General features: G+C 50.5%; 3 protein-coding genes across 4 annotated transcripts in view; 2 read left to right on the top strand and 1 right to left on the bottom strand.

The window, feature by feature from the left end:
* The window catches only part of ELP5 (elongator acetyltransferase complex subunit 5), a 6,597-nt gene extending 709 nt beyond the window's left edge, over positions 1 to 5,888 (top strand). Inside the window, exons 2-10 of the mRNA XM_024731392.1 lie at positions 559 to 718; positions 871 to 931; positions 1,018 to 1,098; positions 2,664 to 2,702; positions 2,808 to 2,884; positions 3,999 to 4,306; positions 4,527 to 4,622; positions 4,768 to 4,868; positions 5,517 to 5,888. Of these exons, the coding sequence (XP_024587160.1) occupies positions 559 to 718; positions 871 to 931; positions 1,018 to 1,098; positions 2,664 to 2,702; positions 2,808 to 2,884; positions 3,999 to 4,306; positions 4,527 to 4,622; positions 4,768 to 4,868; positions 5,517 to 5,631 (1,038 nt within the window). The 3' untranslated portion in view covers positions 5,632 to 5,888. The remainder of the gene's footprint in view (positions 1 to 558; positions 719 to 870; positions 932 to 1,017; positions 1,099 to 2,663; positions 2,703 to 2,807; positions 2,885 to 3,998; positions 4,307 to 4,526; positions 4,623 to 4,767; positions 4,869 to 5,516) is intronic.
* Positions 5,889 to 6,144: 256 nt separating this feature from the next.
* On the bottom strand, positions 6,145 to 8,570 carry CLDN7 (claudin 7). The gene is made up of 4 exons (XM_024731328.1): positions 7,864 to 8,570; positions 6,825 to 6,989; positions 6,618 to 6,702; positions 6,145 to 6,533 (listed from the first exon to the last, which is right to left on the bottom strand). Exons 1-4 carry the CDS (start codon positions 8,084 to 8,086, stop codon positions 6,371 to 6,373), a joined length of 636 nt encoding a protein of 211 aa, XP_024587096.1. The 5' UTR covers positions 8,087 to 8,570; the 3' UTR covers positions 6,145 to 6,370.
* A 12,536-nt stretch (positions 8,571 to 21,106) lies between these two features.
* SLC2A4 (solute carrier family 2 member 4) overlaps positions 21,107 to 21,423 on the top strand; it is a 5,808-nt gene continuing 5,491 nt past the window's right edge. Inside the window, exon 1 of one of the 2 annotated variants that reach the window (XM_024731383.1) lies at positions 21,107 to 21,336. In XM_024731383.1, the coding sequence (XP_024587151.1) occupies positions 21,304 to 21,336 (33 nt within the window). In that variant the 5' untranslated portion in view covers positions 21,107 to 21,303. The remainder of the gene's footprint in view (positions 21,337 to 21,423) is intronic. The other variant, XM_024731384.1, reaches the window with a different exon arrangement.

Raw genomic sequence — 21,423 nt, 5'->3', positions numbered from 1 at the left:
CCCTGCCCCGAGGTCGGGGGTGCTTCAGCCGCTAGGAAGCGGGGTTGCAGCCTCTGCAGCTGGATTTCCCACTCTGACAGGCGCCATTTTACCGCCCAAAGGCCTCCCTCCTTCTTTCTTCCCCCCTCCTCTTCCCCTCTGACACTACTTCCGGTGGTGACGTGTATTCGCTTCACCGGGGCTGAAGTTCCCCCTGCTCTGTCTTCAGGGGTGGGGATAAGGAAAGTGGAGCGTGCTCCGAACAAGGCCCCAGTATCGCGCATGCGCGGAGGGTGGTGCTGGGGCGGGGCCTAGGGCAAAGCAGGCCCGCCTCGAATTGCATGGGCGGGGCGGAGTGACGTCACGTGCGCCAGAGGCTCCGACGGTCGGGCGGGCTTGCGCGGCCACTTGCCCCTCCCACAGACAACTGCCCCAACGGCTCTTCCCGCCCTAGTCACGGTAAAAATGTAGAGAGGGGCGTCGTCCCTGCATCTGTGCACCAGGGCTCAGGAGGGGTCGATCCGCGTGAGCCTTCCTGGGATAGTGAACCTAAACACCACTCACGCCACGTTACGCCAGGTCTTAGTGGTGGGAGAGATCGTGGATGCCCCGCCCCTTCCATGTGGAGGGGCGTGGCAACGGGTAGTGACGCCATCAGAGGGCGTCCGAAGAGGGACGCGACGCATTTTGGAGATGCTGGAGTCGCTCTTGGCTGTTGGTGGCCTGGTGCTGCTGCGAGGTGAGGGTCACAGACACAGGAGCAGGGCCCAAGGGGCGGAAGTGGAGAGGAAGGGCCGTGGGTAAGAGGCCAGGGGTGGAGGTCGTTACCGGTTCGCGAATGCGAAAACCTCAGTGTTCTCAGGCTGTTTTTCCGTTCCTCGCTCTCCCCAGACTCCGTGGAGTGGGAGGGGCGCAGCCTCTTGAAGGCGCTTATCAAGAAATCTGCACTGTGGTGAGTATCCCGCAGTGTCTCGCTGTCCTACCCGAGAAGGGAGCCTGGGCCCCACTCTTTGACACTCCCCCTCATCTCTGCCTCAGTGGGGAGCAAGTCCACATCCTGGGCTGTGAAGTGAGCGAAGAAGAGTTTCGTGAAGGTTTTGACTCCAATATCAACAGCCGGTAAGTACAAATTGGAAGAGATTTAATTGAATTTGGGACCTCTGTTGCTGAGGAACTCCGCTTCCAGCAACAGGGGCAAACCTGATGTGTAGTAGCAGCTACTTATTCATCGAATGGATATGGGTTTTTCAAGAGGTAGGAATTAGTAAGAGGAATGATGAAGAGTGGTATCTGGAGAATCCAAAGCAGGGACCATAGAAGATGAGAGGAACAGAGTAATAAAAGGCCGACAGTACAGGTTAGCACTAGAGGCTGGACTGGAGGACAAGAATAAACGTGTTCTGCCTTTTGAGTTATTCAGAATCTGGTGATCAACATGCATCAGCACTAACTGCAGGGTATGTAGGGACTTGTCCTACAGGCAGAAGGAACAGTTTATGCAAAATTAGAGAGGTATGGAAGGCATACCTGTTCATGGGAGATGGAAGAGCTTCCTGAGGTCAGACAGAGAGAGGTACCTGGTAGTAAAAGGTTTTACAGAGCACAAAAAGGAATATTTGGGAGGAGAGTGATAACATCATACTTGTTAGAAATACTCGTCCAGTGACCACAGTGTGGAGAATGGGTTAGGAGGGGGCAGCCAGGAGATAGGGATACCAGGTGGGAAGGCTGTTGCAGTAATGCAGGTTCACTCAGATGTATAAGTACCGGTTAAGAACTAGTTGTGAACCAGGAGCTGAGCTAGGCTAGAGTAGCGAATGAAGCCAACATGATTCCTGTTCCAGTGAATCTTAGAGAATAGCGGTAGGAGGCGACAGAGGCCTGGCTAAAGACAGTGGCAGTAGGGATGGAGAGTTTAGGACAAATGTAAAAGGGCTTTAGCAGGTAGAATTTCCAGGGCTTAACAGACCGATGTGGGGTAGAGGAAAGCAGCCAGATCAGGAGGTACCTGAATCCACCTATGTTGGGTGGTTAAGAAAGATTACTTCCTGGTCTGGTTAGCTAAGTGGATAATAAGTTTACACCTGTCTGTTGAGCCCTAATTTTGTATCAGCTGTTATAGTAGCGGTGATGCTGTAAAGATGGCATTCACAAGAGAAGCAGAAGATAGAAAGGAGATGTCTGGGAACAAGTTCTACCACTGTGAAGCTTTCCCAGGATTTCTAGTCCATGCCAGTCTTTTCCTGAATCGCTATGTAATCTGTAGTTAGTACCTCAGGACTTGATTCTTGACCTTCTCTAAGCTGTCCTACAGGCAGGAACCATGTCTCAGGTCCTCTCTTTTCTCTTTATCCATTCGAGAATGATACACTTTAGGCATCACTTAGTGCTGTGCTGTCAGGAGGTTGGTATTCCTATTTTATAAATGAAGAAACCGAGTCTTACAGAGGTGAAGTAACGTATCAGTTAGGTGACCTTGGACAGGTAGAACCAAGCTTGCAGCTCAGGGCTGTCTGATGCCAAAGTCTGTGCTCTCAATTACCGTATTCTACTTCTCAGTAAAAACTTTTCACTAATGTTTAGGATATTAGTGAAAATTGAGAAACAGCCACAAAGATCAGAAGCTGAATTTGGAGATTAGGGGGAGGGGCAGTAGGATCATGCCTTTCCGTTTCCCTTTGCAGGCTGGTTTACCATGACCTCTTTAGAGACCCTCTCAACTGGTCAGAGACTGGGGAAACCCTTCCTGGGGGTCCCCTGGAAGCCTTGAGGGCCCTGTGCAGGAGGACACATCCTGGCCCTGTCACCATTGCTCTCGATTCCCTCAGCTGGCTGCTGCTTCACCTTCCCTGCACCACACTCTGCCAGACTCTGCACACTCTGAGCCATCAGGACTCCTGCCGTGGTGAGACTCCTCCTTCATTTCTTCCCACCATAAATTCCCCCTGCCAAGGGATGTGCCCCTTTCCACCGTAACAGGAAACATATCAGGGATCTCCAATTGGACTTTCTTCCATCTCTTTAGCCTTTATTCTAGTTCTTGGTTTCTTCATAATGCTATCTAATTACTCTTTTTTTTCTTTTCCAAGTTTTTTTTCCCCTCATTCATTCATTCAACAAACATACGCATACATACACTGTATCAGGCACAGTTCTAGATAATGGAAAAATAAAGGCTAACTGTAGTCAGGTCCTTGCCTTCCAGGAGCTCAAAATTCCGTAAAAGTATAGACAAGTAAACCAGCAATTACTAGACAGTCTGATAAGGACCATGATGATAAAGGAACGTGCACAGAGTACCTTAAGGAAGGAATGTCTTGAAGAGCAAGGGCCATTTTGTCCAGCTGGGGGCACTGGGACTAGCCCTAAAGTACAGTGGGTACTAGAATGGGCTTTAGAGTCAGATACCCAGCTCGGTATGCAGGTGCTTGGTCTCACAGTGCTTCTGTTTCCTCAGTAAAAGCCAAGGAAGGAGGGAGTTTATAGTATGAAGATGAACCACTTGGAATTGCTTTTTTTGTAGTCAGATATGATCAAATGTCAGCAATTTCATACAGTCCAACCTAAAAATGCAAGTATTTAGTGCGGTGCCTGATGCTTTGTAAATGCTGCTAAAAAGGGAGGGAAGGAAAGAGGGGATCTAAGGCACTGACTGGGATCTTGGCAAGTTCCTGACACTGCAGATGGTTCAGCGTGTAAGAGATGAGGCTGGAAAACAAGCGGAGAACAGATGCTGAAAGTGTGGATTCCATCCTGAAGGCCTTGAAGCGCTCCTGTGGATTGAGGTCAGAGCAGTGCCTTGATTCAATGTGCATTGGAATAAGAAAGTGTTTTAAAGGTGAGGGCTGAAAGAGGTCAGAGCAGGGCAGTGACACTGGCCGAGGTCAGTCAGGATCCTGGCAGAGCTCTGAGGGAACGTGGCCCTCTCCTTCCTTTTTTCCTCTTCACTATTTGATCCCAGGCCTCCCCTGAATGCTCCCTACTGCCCTTCGTGCACCACCTTCCTTGTCCCTCTCCAGGTGACAGCTCCCCAGGAGAGCAGGTGCATGTGCTGAGCCTGCTTCATGAAGAGCTTCACGGCCCAGGCCCCTTGGGAGTGCTGAGCAGCCTTGCTCAGACCGAGGTGACCCTGAGCGGTGCGCTGGGCCAGGCCTCAGCCCACATCCTCTATCGGAGGCCCCAACAGCGCCCGACCCACCAGGTCAGAAGCACAGGAGAACTGGAGGTTGGGGTCAGAGCAATAAAACGGCTGATGCGATGGAGCACTTCCCTAGGCTCTCGTGGTTTGAGCATTGCCCTCGTTGTATCTCCACAGCTGCCCTGTGAGGTAGATTGTTTTATTATCCCCATTCTGTAGCCTGGAAAGCTTGGATCCTGTGAGCTTAACCAATGAAAGACACTGCCTTCCAGGAGATGAAAAAGGAGAACAAGAGCTAGAAGCAGCCAGTTACATAAGTGGCTGGGAGCTGGGGCGGCAGGTCCTGGTTTTCTGGTTTGCTCAGTAAGATGAAAAAAACCTTCTTAATACTCTTCTTTCTTCTCCCCAGACTCAGTGGTTCTCCATCCTTCCTGACTTCAGCCTGGAGCTCCAAGGGGGGCCGCCCCTAGAGCCCCAGCCTTACCCAGATCCTCGTGTTCCCTCGGTATCTAAGAGAGCCAGGGCCAGAACAAGGGGATGCAGCTTGGAGTCTGGAAAAAGGAGAGAGGGGGATAAAGACTGCAGAGGTTGGGGGTGGGGTCGGGGACTTCAGTGATGGGGCAGAGTGGCAGCATCCTTTGTCTCTACAGATGGACCCCACGACTCATTTGACTTTTAACCTTCGCCTGTCCAAGAAAGAGAGAGAAGCCAAAGATAGCCTGACCCTGCCCTTCCAGTTCAGCTCAGAAAAGTAAGGTTGGGGCCTCAGTGCCCGGGTCCCTGAGCTGAGCCCAGCATCTGGGCCGAAGAGGTGGGGCAACAGCAGGTTGTTGATTAACCTCTTAGACTTTATAGGGGCTGAAGTCCACTTCCAGAGGCACATCTGGGGAGGAGTTCTCTACCCACCCAAACCCCAGCAATGGCAAAGGTCCTTTATGTCTTTTTTGTCTCCGTTAGAGCCTTGGGTCCCAGCTCCACAGATACCCCTAGAGTAATCTGGGCCTGGGTTGAGCCAGACCAGACCCTGGGGAAGCGGCCCTGTCTCCAGGCAGTGGTGCTAAGAGGATAGGAAGCTAGATGGGTATGGTAGAGGCAGGTTAATAAAGGCTTAGTAGATGCCTGTTGTCCTGTGCCCAGTGTGTGGGCAGGTGAAGCAAGACTTCGGCAGGATCCTTGCCCTCAAGCTGCTAAGAACTTAGGCTATTACGAGAGCGGTATAGGAGTGTCTACCCTGTACCAGGTGGTGCTTCCGTGCTAACTAAACGAGGTCACACAAAGGGACTTAGACCAAGAAAACATGGAGGCCAAAGAGGGAGTCACTGCCACAAGGAAAGAGGGTATCCAGACATGACCCATTACCCACCCTCACCAGCACCAATCTCCCTTTATGTCTTCTCAGACAGCAGGCGCTACTGTGCCGTGGGCTGGGCCAGGCTACCAGCCACATTTTCTATGAGCCAGATGCTTACGATGACCTGGACCAAGAAGACCCAGATGATGACCTAGATGTTTAACTGGCCAGGAGATGTGACTAGACTGTAATTGGAGGAAGAGGGAGACCTTGGGCCCATAACCATCCTTCCATTGTTTGCACTGGCCTTAGCCTGTCTCTGCCCCATCTTTGTTCCCTGTATCTGTGGAGGCCGTGCCCTGTGACCCATGAGCCAGGGAGCAGCTTCCAGTGAGGAGAGAAAGTGGAATGGGGGCATAAGGGAAGGTGACACCCCCCCCCAAGCCTAATAAAATCTTAATTTTTAAATTAAAAACAAAAGCTCTTTGGTTGCTATTTAAGCAAGAGTTGCGAGTGGATAGGATTGGAGGCTGGGAGGGGATGAGGGAAGCCAAGAACATGAGTTGTTTAGAGTCAATAGTCAAAAGTGTTGGGGACTGCATGACTGAAATGGTGGAGCTGGGACACCCTTGCACACCATTGGTGCTCAATAAATGTTTCTTTAACTGAAGTAAGTGCACTTTAGGTTCTGCAAGGATCTGGGTTGCAAGAAAGCAGATGCCCCAAGGGAAAAAAGTCTACTTTCCAAAACATATTTTTATTACTGTACAAAAAGCACACCCTCCCCCTTTTTGTCTCCCTGCCACCCAACACCCCAGGGAACTGTACATGGTGTGCTGGGCTAGAGTGACCGCAGGCTTCTGCTCGGCACCCTGCCCACGGGTTGAGCTGTCTGCCCCCGGTCCTTTCAGATGTCTGGGGGCACCTCTAGGCTGCCAGGCTGGGGTAAGGGCATTCCCAGCTTACACGTACTCCTTGGCAGAGTTGGGCTTAGGGTAGGAGCGGGGTGCACGGTACCCAACTTTGCTCTCACTCCCAGGACAGGAGCAAGAGAGCAGTGCACCTCCCAGGAGGACCAGAGCGGACCCTGCCCAACCAATGAAGATGGCAGGACCAAACTCATACCTGTGGAGAGAGAATTGGGGTCAGAAACCCTGGCCTGCCTCTTCCGACCCCAGACCCCTTAGGAGGCAGGGCTCCCTTACTTACTTAACATTCATGGGGACCAACGGGTTGTAAAAGTCTGTGACAATCTGGTGGCCATACCAGGAGCAAGCTATCAAGGCAGCAAGACCTGGAGAAAGAATGAGGATTGAGATATTGTGAGCTCCCTGCAAACCAGCACCGTGCCCACCCTTACCCCTCCAGGATGGTCAAGAAGAGAGTACTTGGGCCCACCTTGGACTTGTTGCTCACCTGCCAAGATGAAAATGATGCCTCCGGCCATGGCTGTACGGGCCTTCTTCACTTTGTCGTCCCCCCCACAGTTTGTACACTTCATGCCCATCGTGGCCACGAACGTGGCCAGGAAGCCCAGCACCAGGGAGACCACCATTAGGGCTCGGGTGGCCTGCAAGGCCGCTGCAGGAAAGGGGGAAGGATGCTGTCCTTGATGGAAATGCCAGCGGCCCTCGGATGGCTCCAGCCTCTGAGTCGCCGGCTGCACCCACTCGCCGCAGGCCTGGGGCCCCCTCGACGCCCAAGTCCCGGGCCAGAGCGGGTGGATCCCGCCCCCTCCCGACTCCGCGGGCCTTCCCACTCCGCCCCGCCCTCTCGGCTCTAGGATCCGCCCGGGGCGCCAGGGTTTCGACGAAACTGCCCCGGGGAGGGGAAAGGGTACATCGAAGAGGAACCGAGGTGGTAGCCTGAGCCCCGGAAGCGGTGGTCGGAGCCCCGACGCCGCCCGCAGATCCCGGCCCTCGTCCCAGCTCTGACCCCACTATCGAGGCCACGGTTTGTGGCTTCGGCTAATCTGCCGATAAGATTAGAAGCCGCAGGCGGCGCCCCAGGATTGACGGTGCACGACTCCTCGGCCCTCGGTCCGACCCCGCGGGCCCCAACCCAACTCCGAGGCCTCCAGACCGCGCCGCCTTTTGTCAGAGAAAAGAGCGGGAGATGGCGGAGGCCGTGGCCTCCTCGGGGTGGGGGGAGGGGAAGGCCCCGCCCCGGCCCCAGGACTCGGCTTCCCGGGAGGTGCTTGGGCCGCCGGCCGCCAAGCCCGAAGACTAGGCCGGTCCGCAGGCGAAGAGGGGCGCAGCCGGCCCCGGAGGCGCGCACGTGCAGCCCCAGAATCTCGGCCCGCGGCGTCCCCAGCCCGACCGCTTCCGCTTCCTCCTCTCCGCCCGCCCTCGCTGGCAACCCAGGGCGTCGGGCCGTGTGGCCTGGGGCCGGGGCCCGCGCCCACCCCGCGACCTCGGCCCTGGACGCGTCCGCCCCGTCAGTCCCGCGGCCTTACCAGGCAGGGCGAGCACCGAGTCGTACATTTTGCAGCTCATCATGCCCGTGCTCTGCGTGACGCAGTCCATCCACAGCCCCTTGTACATGGCCTGGGCGGTGATGATGTTGTCGCCGGCGTACGAGCTCACCTGCCACTGCGGGATGGCGGTGCACGCCACCAGGCCCACCCAGCCCAGTAGAGCCATGGAAAAGCCCAGCAGCTGCAGGCCCGAATTGGCCATTTCCTCCCTCAGAAAAGACGGGAGGCGCCTGGCTGGCGAGTTTTGTCACCCAAAGAGGCTAAAAAGTTTTTGGCCGAGTGCTTGCAAATCTTGTCACCGAAGTAAACACAAATCTACCCCTCCGGCGGGGCGAGGATCTCACAGCAGAGGGAACAGGACTGGTGGCCGACAAAAGCAATCCGCGAAGACCCGGCAGTTCCCTTCGGCGCTCGGCGACCCTTCCCAAACAAAAGGTGGAGGGGCCGTGTGGGCGCGGTCCCGGGTGCTGGAAGTCCCCAGAGTATCCTGGGCTGTCGGCCCAAGGCTGCTGTGCGATGAGAGGTCGCTCAGCGGTGAGCGGGCAGGTGCGGGCGGACAGGTGCGGCGCACCTGAGTATATGTAGGTCGTCGGGGGCGCGCCCCCGCGGGCACCGGGAGCGCGAGGCGGGGAGGGACCGGAGGGGCGGCCGAGGATGACCTGACGTCACCGAAGGGACACTCACCTGAGCCGGAAGTTCTGGCCCCCACCCCTCCTGGCCCAGGTGAGGAGGAAGAAACTTGAGCACCAGGGTCACGCCCCTTCACTTGCCGAGCTTGGACCGCCGGAGGGGAGGAGGCGGAGTCTTCTCGGGAGTCCCAAGCTCCGAGTAAGCCCCTCTGGACCGGAGGTCCCTCGGGCACCAGGATGTCCCTTCCCCTCTCCCCGACAGGTGCTCTAAGAGCGCGGCGGAGCCGGAGCTGGGGGGATGCCCCAGGCCTGCCTTGGCTCCACCTTTCCCCCACGCAGGGACTCTCGGGTTCTACTCTGGGCGCTCTTTGTCCCGCCCTACTTTCGCCCCAACCCTCTGCTCTTTTTCTCTTTTCCTAGCCGATCCCACCTTCAAGGGCTCTGGCTCCAATCCCGCAGAACTCCCCACTTCAGCAGCCTTATTGGAGTCTCCACCGCCAAAGCCACCTACCTCCTAGCACCCACCCACCCCTTGCCGCTGTCGCCCTCCAACAGACACCCGGCTTCCAGGCATGGCGCCCCAACACCCCCCATCTCCTTGGCCCCCTATTCCGATCCCTGCTTGAGATGACTTAATGGCGGGGCCGTTGGCACCCCACCTCCCAGCGTTCACTATCCCATCCCGCCTCAAGGGTCCTTGTAGCAGAAGGAAGAAACCGCTGAGGCCAGAAGCCAGCAGAGGGTGGGAGCAAGGTAAAGCCAGGGTCAGAGTCTTGGCCACACCCATCATTCCCCTCCCTTGGAGTCTTTCCAACTTGTCCTCCACCTTTCCTTCTTCCTCCTCCCCCAGCCCTGCACACATTTCTCTCCCTCATTCTGAGCCTGGACCTGACCCTTTATGTGCCCTCTCCCACCCTCTCACCATTCTGTCCTCCAGAACACCTGGCTCTAATGTAGCCTTTGATTCAGCCCTCAGATTGCTACCTCACCCTCAGGTTTCTTCTCTCACTCTCCCCGAGCTATGTATGGCCCCATCCTTTCTCCACACATCTCCTCCAAGCACCCCCCATTTATTCATTCTTCCCTCATCTGTTATCATCTCCCCTTCCTGTCTTTTCCGCTTCCTATTTTACTTCCTACTCTTTTGGTCTACCTTTTTGCCCTATCTCCAGCCCCCTTGGAGCCCAGCATCACCAAGTAGCCTTTCTTTGCATCTTCCTGAGTGCACATCGCTGCCATCCCCTTGTCCAGTTTCCTCCCAATCTTCCTCTCCTCCAACCTCCTGACACCGCTCAGGCTCACACACCTTTCTTACTCTGTCTCTCTCATTGAATTTTTCTCTCTCCTTTTTTCACCTCAACTCTCTCACATTTCCCGTCTTTGCTCCTCCCTCTCAAACATTTCTCTGTAAGTCTTTCCTTCTTTTATTCAATAAAAATATTAAAGCGTCCTTCATGCTCAGCTAATTAACCTGCTTTTCTATAAAATGCAGACTTTAATGAACTCTTTTTTTTTTTTTTGCAGTACGTGGGCCTCTCACTGCCGTGGCCTCTCCCGTTGCGGAGCACAGGCTCCGGACACGCAGGCTCAGCGGCCATGGCCCACGGACCCAGCCGCTCCACGGCATGTGGGATCTTTCCGGACCGGGGCACGAACCCGTGTCCCCTGCATCGGCAGGCGGACTCTCAACCACTGCGCCACCAGGGAAGCCCTAATGAACTCTTTATTATTCATTTTAATTTTTCTACCTTTTGATTAATGGTGAGGTTCTTTTTTTTTTTTTTCAGGTGCTTTCCAGCTCAGAAATTCCATGTTTCTCATTACGTAAGTATATCCAGTTCCCCTCCAAGTTAAGAGCATCTCAGGCCAAGCCACCATCACCTCTTGCCTGGACACTGCAACTGCCTCCAAACTAATCTCCCTGCTTCCCTCCTGGTCCTTCTAAAATCTGTTCTCCGGAAGTGACTTTTTTTCCCCCAAATAAACTTAAATCTTGTCACTTCCTGTTTAAAATCCTTAAAACTTCCAATGGCACACTTTTGCTCCTATTGCTGCACTGGATTTGGCAAATAAATGCCACACTGTGGCTTACCAGACTGTGCGTCAGCCACACTTCCTGAACTGTGCTATGTGCCTTCCCACAACAGTGCCTTTGCACTCTGTTCTCTATGCCTGGGTGCTCGTCTCCATCTACCCCACCCAACCTCCCTCTACCTTGCTAACCGACTCATCCTTCAGCTCTCAGCTCAAATATTACTTCTCCTGGGAAGCCTGGCTTGACTACCCCATCCCAGGCTGAGTCAGATCACCTGTTGAATGCTCTCACCGCTACACGTACTTTACTTTCAAAGCTCTTATCATGGTCAGAAACTATTTACCTTGTGTGATTATTTACTCAGTGTCAGTCTCCCCACTGTTAGGTTCCAAGAGGGCAGAGATGTGTCTGAATTTTATCACCAATAAATAGTTGATGAATGAATGATTAAATTGCAAATTAACAAGATTTTCGTCCACTTGTTTGACAAGTAGAAATTTTCTGAGTCCCTATGTAATGTACCAGGCACCATGCTTGACACGGGGGCTACAGCTATAAACAAGAGGACACTGCAGACTTCCCTGGTGGTCCAGTGGTTAAGACTCTGCGCTTCCACTACAGGGGCCACGAGTTCAATCCCTCGTCAGGGAAGTTCTGAATGCCAGGCAGTGCAGCCAAAGAGAAGAAAAACAAAAAACAAGAGGACACTGCGCTCAGGTAACTTAGATTCTAGAGGGAGGAAGCTGGCAATAAAGACATAAAACCGGTGCATGTTTTGAAGGCAGTAAAATAGGGTAATGTGTTGGATGAGGTTGGGTCCACTCCAGAGTGAGGTCAGGGAGACCTTTCTAGGAAGGGACTGTTAAATAATGAGCCAGCCAGGGGAGAACCATATTATAGGTAGAGGGAACAGCAAGTGCTAAGACCCTGTGTCGATTGTCCCTTTGAGGCTTGTTGTATTAACTTAAAGCAGGATCTCTCAACCTCGGCACTGTTAATACTTGGGGCCAGATAATTCTTTATTATGGGTGACTGTCCTGGGCATCATAGTATATTTAACAGCACCCTTTACTTCCACTGATTTGATGCCAGTAGAACCCTCCCCAACGCCCCAGTGTGACAATCAAAAATGTCTCCAGAATAAACAACAAGGTCCTGCTGTATAGCACAGGGAACCATATTCAATATCCTGTAATAAACCATAATGGAAAAGAATGTGTGTGTGTGTGTATTTGAATCACTTTGCTGTACAGCAGAAATGAACACAACATTGTAAATCAACTACACTTCAATAAAATAAAATTTTTAAAAATGTCTCCAGACATTGCCAGATGTCCCAGTGAGGGGGTGAGCAAAATTGGTCCCAGTTAAGAACCACTGATTTAAAGTGTGACCAGTCAGCATCACTGTGGATTTTTTGCTCTAGTAGCCTTCAAGTAAAGAGTTGGGTCCAAGGAGCAAGTGGATGGATGGCTGGAATTAATCAGGATTTGGATTTTGCTAAAAAGAGAGAGAAGCGGGAGTTCCCTGGTGGACTAGTGGTTAGGATTCTGGGCTTTCACTGGTGTAGCCTGGGTTCAATCCCTCGTCAGGGAACTGAGAATCCAAAATAAAAGAAAAAAAAAAAAACACAGAGAGAGAAGGGATTTTAAAGTATTTGCATGAGAGTGATTATGTGCTAGATCATGGATATAAATTGGGTATAAAAGAGAGTAAACATAAAAAGGAGTCAGTGTCGGTGGATAGTGAAAAACTGATTGGGTCAATGATTTCAAGGTCTCCATGAAGTGAAAGGAGTAGGGATACGTGAGTAGATGACCCGGAAGGCTAGGAGGTGATCATAAGAGGTGCAAGGCTTGAATTCCAGAAACTGGGAGAGGGTGTTTTAGGAGATGACAGAGCCATGAGTAGGGGCCTGAGGGTGGGCTGAAGAGAAAGGTCGCTGGAGAGGAGACTGAAGGGTGAGAGACTGTAAGTCGGTGGAGTACCCTGGTGGGCTTTGAAGTCAACAGCAATGATGATGAGAACATAGGTGTAAAGAGGAAGACGATGAGCCAGGTGCTAAAGTTGTCAGTGAATGTGGGTGAAGGATCAGGCTGGAAGACCCCAGCAACAGTTAGAGGTAGTGGGCAATTTACTTCCAGAGATGAACGTCATAGGAGCAGAGGATTTTGAAGGATGAAGGAAGAATAATGGTCTAAAGTAGCATTGAGGATCAATACTCCCAGCTCCAGACCCTGAGGTATATGAAGTGGGACCAAAAATAGGCCTTTATTAAAAGGGCTGCTGGGACTTCTCTGGCAGTCCAGTGGTTAAGACTCCGTGCTTCCACTGCAAGGGATGCAGGTTTGATCCCTGGTTGGGGAGCTAAGATCCCATGTGCCATGCAGCGTGGCAAAAAAGAATTTAATTTAATTTAAAAAAAGGGCTGCCAGGGAAGTGTGTCCTCCAAGACAGCCAGGTTTCAGAAAGGAGCATTCAGAGAAGAGGCTGGCATATAAGGATGATGACAGATGTTGAGTCCAGAAGTTACAGTGGAAGAATTTGAAAGATCAAATTTGGTTGGAATATTGGATCAGGTTATGGGACCTACACCATATGAGGTAGGCAACCTGATGTGGAAACCCTACCAACTTGTTTATTTCTATGGGAAAATATGTTTTGAGTTCTGAGAAAAACTGATAAATAAGTGAACTCTGGAAACTTGCAATGTTATTTTAATATTATGTATTATAACTCAAAAACTCATTATTATACAGGTCACTGGTGATTATTTTACTGGTCAGACCAAGAAGTTGTACACCCAAGGCAGTTAAAATATTCCAGGTTCCAATTCCACCCAATTCAGGAAGTTATTCTTGGGCCTCAATTGCCTCATCTATAAAATAGGAATGATAATATTTTGCCTGCTTGGGAAACAGGATGCTGGTCCAGATAATCTCCTATGGTTCAGCCTGGAGTGCATTTTGAGATACAGATCTGGAGAAGGAGTGAAAAAGTGACCAACTCATTTTCTGAGGCTACGTTACTCTTGCCTCTGAAATCAGTTAAGGGTAATATAAGTATTATAGGCCCATTTCATTTATAAATACAGATGCAAACATCATTAATAAAATATTACTTAACCAAATGTAAAAAATGTTTTTAAAGAGTAATACATTACGGGCTTCCCTGGTAGCGCAGTGGTTGAGAGTCCGCCTGCCGATGCAGGGGACACGGGTTTGTGCCACAGTCCGGGAAGATCCCACATGCCGCGTAGCGGCTGGGTCCGTGGGCCATGGCCGCTGAGCCTGCGCGTCCGGAGCCTGTGCTCTGCAACGGGAGAGGCCACGACAGTGAGAGGCCCGTGTATCACAAAAAAACAAACAAACAAAGAAACAAAACACTCAGTTTGCATCACTGACAAAAATTATGAAGCATCTAGGAAACCAAGTATTCATAAGACCTCAGTGGAAGAAAAAATTTAATTCTACTAAAAAACATAGAAGATGACTTGAATAAACAGAGAGATAGTCCATGCTCTTAAATGGGATGACTTAACATTATAAAGATATCACTTTTCCCCAGAATAACTTACAATTTGATATATTACCCATAAAAATTCATCTGGTGGTTGTTTTTTGTTTTGGGGGAGGGTTTTTGAAAGATCTTGATAAGTTTACCCTCAAATTTGTTTGGAGCAATAAGAAAAAGAACAAAAAACCACAAATGGTTAAGTTGGCACTGAGAGGGAGGATTTCTCCGGTGGTCCAGTGGGTAGGACTCCACGCTCCCAAGTTCGACCCCTGCTCGGGGAACTAGATCCCACATGCACGCTGCAACTAAGAGTTCACGTGCCACAACTAAGAAGTGCACATGCCACAACTAAGGATCCCTCACTAAACATGCCACAATGAAGATCCCACGTGCTGCAACTAAGACCCAGCACAGCCTAAATAAATAAATTAATTAATTTTAAAAAAAAGTTGACGCTGAGTGGTAAGAGGAACAAGAGGGATCTTGCCCTTCCAGAAATTTAAACTTGCTACAAAGCATCCAGCAACAATAACAGTATAGTATTAGTGCAAGGACAGATACACCAATGGAACAGAATACCAGAGACAGACACTTGTATATATCAGAATCGGACATGTGGTAAATGTGGCTCAATATGAGGATAATAAATTGGATCCCTAACACCCAAAACAAGGATGAACTCTAGATGGATTAAAAAGAGCTAAATATCAAGAGTAAAACTATAAAGTTATTGGAAGAAAAGGTGAATTTGTGATGCAGAGATGGAAAAGAACATATGCAAAATTTCAAAATCACAAACCCTAAAGGGAAAATTGGTCATTCTGATTACACCAAATTTAAGGATTTCTATCAAATGAAGTTCACCGAAGAAAAATTAATAGGCAGCCGATACAACAAGAGAAAATATTTGCAATGTCCAAATCTGACAAAGAACTGATATTATTTGTTTAAATGTCTTGCCCATCAACAAGAAAAATATTCCAAGAGAAAATGGGCAGAGAATACAAGGAGGGAATCTGCAGAAAAAAGACGGCCAAAGTGCTAACAAGTGTTGAAAGGGATGCTCCAAGCCGTTAAGTAATCACAGAAAACTGCAGTAAGATATCACCTTTCACCTACCGAACTGACAAATATTAGAAATCGAAGCAAATTGTCATTTGATTAAAATCTCATATAGCCCATTCTGAATTTTAAAAGCTTGACCATCTTAAGTGTTGGTGAGGGTGTGGAAGAACTGGAACTGTCAGACATTGCTGGTGGGAATGTAAAATGGGACAACCACTTTGCACAACAGTTTGGCCGATTCATAAAAAATTACACACTACTGTCTGCTGCTAAGGTTTCCACTACAGATGCAAGAAAAAAGTGTCCTGGCACTTTCTGTCTGTCTGATTGTGGCAGCCCAGACTGAGTGGGGGAAATATAGGGAAAAATTGTTTGCAACTCAGAAATGACCTTGTGAGGAGTAAAAGCCTGGTTTACTCACAAAAAAAAAAAAAAAAAAAAGTTACACATACACCTATCATATAATCCAGCCGTTCTACTCCTAGGTATTTTCCAAGAGAAATAAAAGCATACATGTCCTTACAAAGACTTGTATGTGAATGTTCCTGGCAGCTTTATTTGTAATGGCCCCAAACTGGAAATAACCCAGATATCCATCAACAGGTGAATGGATAATCAAACTAATTACTATTGATAATCAAATCAATGATATTTCCCAACAAAAGTGAATGAACTCGTAATACACGCAACAGCATACATGAATCTCAAAATAATTACAGTAAGTAAAAGAAACCCAGACAAAAAGAGTACGCTCTGTATGATTTCATTTGCATAAAATTCTAAAAAATGCAAACTGGCCCATAATGACAGAAATCAGATCAGTGGTTGCCTAGAGGCTGAAGAGACGAATTACAAAGAGGTACAAGGAAACACTGCGGGTGATGGATGTGTTATTTTGATTCTGGGGAGAGTTTCATGGGTGTATACATATGTCAAAACTTATCAAATTATGGATGTTAACCTGACTTACTGTGGTAATCATTTCGCAATATATACAAATATAGAATCATTATGTTATACACCAGAAATTAATGTTACACGTCAGTTATACATCAATTTAAAAAATCTTTTGACTTACCAAATTGTACATTTTATTTCATAAAAAAATTTTTTTTTCTTTTTTTTGCTGTGTTGCGTCTTCATTGCTGCGTGTGGGCTTTCTCTAGTTGTGGTGAGCAGGGGCTACTCTTTGTGGAGGTTCGTGGGCTTCTCATTGCAGTGTGCGGGCTTCTCATTGCAGTGGCTTCTCTTGTTGTGGAACATGGGCTCCAGGCGTGCAGGCTTCAGTAGTTGTGGCTCGCAGCCTCAGTAGTTGTGACCTAGTTGCTCCACGGCATGTGGGATCTTCCCAGACCAGGGCTCAAACCCGTGTCCCCTGCACTGGCAGGCGGATTCTTAACCACCGTGCCACCAAGGAAGTCCCCAAATTGTACATTTTAAATACGTGCAGTTTACTGTTTGTTGATTATATCTCAATAGAGCTGTTTTAAAAAACAAAAATAATTAACCGTATTCAATTCTATTTTAAGCACTATGTGACTATTACATTATTCATCTTCATTAAAACCCTAAGATGTAGATACTATTATTATCTCACTTCTCATTTTACAGATGAGGTAAACAAGGCACAAAGAGCTTAGGTAACTTTCCCAATGGCACGAAGTTAGTAAATATCAAAGCTGGGACTCAAACTCAGGCAGTTTGGGCTCTTAACTATGCATACTCTTAACTATCCTGCTCTGGGTGAATGCTGCCTGAGAGGGTGTGGTGGTAGTGGAACCCTCCCAAACTACTGATGGAACTGGAGACTGTGATCGTCATCCTTATGAGCAAGCTGGTAGCTCTTTAGTCAAATTAGGTGTAAGTATACCCTATGACTCAGCAATTCTGCTCGGTGGAGATAGATAGAAATAAAGACAAAGACCTAGGCAGAGGCAGAGACATATCCCCCATAAAGAGCCTTGTATGAAAATGTTCACTGCCACGTTATTTGTTGTGGTTGGGAAGTGGAGGTGGCATGGGTGCTTATCAATGGGATGACTGACATTGTGGAGTATAATGCAACAATAAATTATGCAATAAATAAATAATGCAATAGATTAATTATACAACAATAACTTTGATAATCATAGAACATGAATGGGTTTTTTTTTTTTTTTTTTGGCTGCGCCCTGCAGCTTGTGGGATCTTAGTTCCCTGACCAGGGATCGAACGCATGCCCCCTGCAATGGAAGCTCAGAGTCCTGACCACCAGACCGCCAGGGAATTCCCTGAATGGGTTTTTAAAACATAGTGCTTACTGAAAATAAGATCAGATTGAAATATGTAACCAGTTGCTATTTACATAAATTAAAAATGTGTGCACACAAAAAAAGTCATGTTTTGCAGGTGATCATTAAATACATTGGAATGGTTGTCTTTTGAGGGAGGACAAATGAGAAATGGGTGTGGAAATAAAAGAGAATAACTTTTTAAATAAAAACAAGATAAGATAGAGATCAGTGAGGATAATGTACCAAGAACTGTGTCATTAATTCAATCCTCTGTACCTGAGACCCTCATATATTGACAAAAACAGTGACGGGACAAAGGTAGGAGATGGCATTGCTGGAACTCAGGGGTCCAAGGTTTCCCTCCAGAAGCTGGAAGCAAAGTGGGCCTGTAGAGTAGGAGCTGGACGCAGAGAGAGGGAAGAAATATCCTGGCTTTCTCCTGCCCTCCAATCTCTTACCTACTGTGGGCTGCACTAGGCCAGAAGGCAGTGAACACAGGAGCTTGAAAACAAAAGCCCACAGGGATCAACTCCCCATGACATAGGGCAGAGCTTAGGAAGGGCTACAACTGGTTCTGAGATCAAATGGGCCAAAGATTAATTTCTAGGCAAATCAACACACACAGGCTCCAGTGTGAAGTACCCACTTGTGTCCTGTGTCTCTCTCCTTCCTTTTCCATCCTCTCTCAATCGACCTCTTTCTCCCACCGTCCCAGCCATTTTTCTTCCTCCCTCCCAACTGTCTCTCCTTATTCCTGTTGTCTCTTCTACTCCTCCATCACTCTCTCCATACACTTTACTCTATCTCCTGTATCTAGCTCCGATTTGCTTTCCTTGATTCCACTTTCTCTGGGGTTTAAACTCCTGGAAGCGTCAGAACACAGCATCTGAATGAGATCAGGAATGTGCCGTGCCCTGAGTGCCAGGACAGACCCCAGCCCTGCACTCCACCTGCTACACTGACTTATCATCTGCCCCCAATCTGTGCCTCCCCCCAACTCCCTTTTTTCCTCTTGGCACTCTTCTTGGCTTTTCCTCTCTCCCTGCCCTCCTCCCTTTGTGGTATTCCAGCATCCCTGGCTTTCCTTTTACCTTCCTGATTGGTCCCTCTCCGCTTCCATCAATCGCTTCTGCTCCTTTCTGCTCATAAATGATTGGTTCTCCTCAACCAGCAGACCTTAGTTCTTCATCTACATCCCCTTGGTCAGATATGTGGAGCCATTCACCAAAGGTTTCCCCGCTTTGTGATTGCTCCCTAATCCGCATTCTTGGCTATCAGGAGCAGACCCTCATTCCATTCGTTCAACAAACATTTACTGAGTGCCCACCCCTAGGCTGGGTGCTGGGGATACAGAGGTAAACAAGATGATCATCTGTACTCAAGGTTAAGGTGCAGAGAAGAAATTATGACAATACACTATATTGGGGACACATGGACTTTTTTTAAAAAATAAATTTACTTACTTATTTTTGGCTGTGTTGGGTCTTCGTTGCTGCACGCAGGCTTTCTCTAGTTGTGGCGAGCGGGAGCTTCTCTTGTTGCGGAGCATGGGCTCTAGGCGCGCGGGCTTCAGTAGTTGTGGCACGCGGGTCAGCAGTTGTGGCGCACAGGCTTAGTTGCTCCGCGGCATGTGGGATCTTCCGGACCAGGGCTCGAACCCTTGTCCCCTGCAGCGGCAGGCAGATTCTTAACCACTGTGCCACCAGGGAAGTCCTGGGGACACATGGATTTCTGGAGGAAAGCCAAGGAAGGTGTCACAGAGAGGGTGAGCTTTTTTTGGAGGATGAATAGGAGTCCTCTGGTATTGCAGACTGAAAGATTAGCATGGCAAAGGCACCAAGGAGTGAAACAGCACAGTGTGTTCTAGGTACAAGAAGTAGTTAAGGGGGCTTCCCTGGTGGCGCAGTGGTTGAGAGTTCGCCTGCCAATGCGGGGGACACGGGTTCGTGCCTCGGTGTGGGAAGATCCCACATGCCGCGGAGTGGCTGGGCCCGTGAGCCATGGCCGCTGAGCCTGCGCGTCCGGAGCCTGTGCTCCGCAACGGGAGGGGCCACAAAAGTGAGAGTCCCGCGTACCGTAAAAAAAAAAAAAAAAAAAAAAAGTAGTTAGGAATTGACTAAAACTCAAGGGAGAGGACAGAAAGTGAGGCAAAGATAGAAGAGGAAAGGCAGGAGGTTTTGTTCACTCTGAAAAGGGGTTTGAACTTGACAGTAGGCAACAAAGACTTCTGGGGGGAGCGTGAGTGAGAGGTTGGACTGTTTTGTGTGGTACTCTGCCCTCCCTGTTGGGGAAGAGGAGGAGCAGGGAGACCAGTCAGGGTGATGGTGGTCTGGACCAGAGTGGCAACAGTACAGGTGGAGAAAATCAGATGAATATGAGAGTTTAGGAGGTCAAAACTCCAATGTTGATAACTAACTTGGTAAAGGGGTGGGGGCGGGTGCAGGAGAGGAGAAATCAAGCATGACTTCCTCCTTCTGATAGGAGTGACAGGATGGCTAATAGGACCATTCACTGGGATGAGGAAGTTAGCAGGAGGAGCAGGTCTGGACACGCTTATCATGTGAGCTGCCCACCCACGCGGCAGCTGAACAGTCGGATCTGGAGCTCCAGAAAGAGTCCTGGGCTGGAAGTAATGGAAGCCTTAGAGAGGTAGAATGACGGGGACAGTGGGCCGGAGACCACCCTGGCCCGATCCGCTGCGGATCCGCGTTCTCCCTCCAGGTGGCACTAAAGCCCCGCGCTTCTGAGTCCCCTTTTCCCAGACGCGCGCTCTCTGTACTCCGAGTGTTCCGCTGCTCTGGGGACTCGCCACCCCTAGGTCGCGCCCAACTCGCTGGGCAGGATTTAGCTGGGGATTCAAACCCGGAGCGACCTCTAGAAAGCGTGTCCTAGTCGTCCACGCGGCTAGCACATTTTTGGCGGCTCAGGGGCCTCAGGTTGGTGTGACCACCTGTCCCTCGGGCCGCCTCCAGGAACCAACGTGGGGAACCGGTGTAGGGGCAGGGCCAGATAGACAGTGCCCAGAGCAGGGATGCATGGAAAGAGGACCACCAAGGCCAGACACCCGACCCGCTAGGAACGGAATTTCCTGTGCCCAAGGCTATCTCCGCGTGGGAAGCGTGTCGCGGATCCTTTAAGGCTCCGTCTCCCTGCCCTCCCCCGCCCGGGACCGGCCGGGACACCCGGGACCTGACATTTGGCGTCTCCCAATGTGGGAGCTAAAAATAACCACTGTGGGTTACTCCAGGCCATTGCTCCGCACCCACCCCGCGCGCCGGCTCCCGCAGTTTTGGGCCGCCCGAGTTCTCTCCCGGGCAAGTGTACCTGGCCCGTCCCTTCCTCTCGGACCCCGCCGTCCCGAGCCGCCGCTAAGGGCTTTGAAGTCGCTTCTTCAGCCCCGAACCTTGGCCGGTGGGCGGAGTCCTCACACTGAGGGGAACTTGGCCTCCAGGGGGTCCCAGGACCCCCTTTTCAAAACTTCCGGGACGTAGGCCGGCGGGAACCCGCGGGGCGTGTCTCGCCCGGCACGCTGACGGGCGTGGCCTCGCTGGCCTACCCTACAGCAGGTGCCAAACTCTCAGCCTCAGGCTCAGGGAGGGGCGTGGCCTTCTGGGGTGTGCGGGCTCCCGGCCAATGGGTGCTGTGAAAGGCGTGGCCCTGGGGGACCGCCGGGGCTGCTCTTCGGGTCTTTCCCCCGCCGGCCAGGCTCAGCCAGATCCCCGGGAGCTGCTCTCTGGCTCCTCGGCTTGTGGCTGTGGGTCCCGCCAGACTCGCCCTCCGCACAAAGCTCCGCGACCCCCATCGCCCCCGCTCCCTCTGCCCGCCAAGGCTAGGGCCGCAGACCCCCAGTCGCCTCCCTCTCATCTACGGCAGCTCGTGCATCTCCAGTTCCTAAGACAAGATGCCGTCGGGCTTCCAACAGATCGGCTCCGAAGTAGGGTTTGGCATGCGGGGGCGGGACGCGGACACGCGTCCCGCTTTTCTCGGGCTGGGGTCGCGGTTGGGGTCAGCTAGGGGGCGG

This window comes from Neophocaena asiaeorientalis, unplaced genomic scaffold (genome assembly GCF_003031525.2).
Source record: "Neophocaena asiaeorientalis asiaeorientalis breed wild unplaced genomic scaffold, Neophocaena_asiaeorientalis_V1.1 scaffold1189, whole genome shotgun sequence".
NCBI classification, from domain to species: domain Eukaryota; kingdom Metazoa; phylum Chordata; class Mammalia; order Artiodactyla; family Phocoenidae; genus Neophocaena; species Neophocaena asiaeorientalis.
The sequence above is the reverse complement of the archived record's forward strand: the minus strand, read 5'-3'. Positions and strand labels throughout refer to the sequence as shown.

Coding starts and splice junctions, on each gene's coding strand:
- CLDN7 (XM_024731328.1), bottom strand. CDS start 8,086: ATGGCCAATTCGGGCCTGCAGCTGCTGGGCTTTTCCATGGCTCTACTG. Junction 6,990..7,863: donor CTCGGTGCTCGCCCTGCCTG/GTAAGGCCGCGG, acceptor CCTTTCCTGCAG/CGGCCTTGCAGGCCACCCGA. Junction 6,534..6,617: donor TTGGTCCCCATGAATGTTAA/GTAAGTAAGGGA, acceptor CTCTCTCCACAG/GTATGAGTTTGGTCCTGCCA.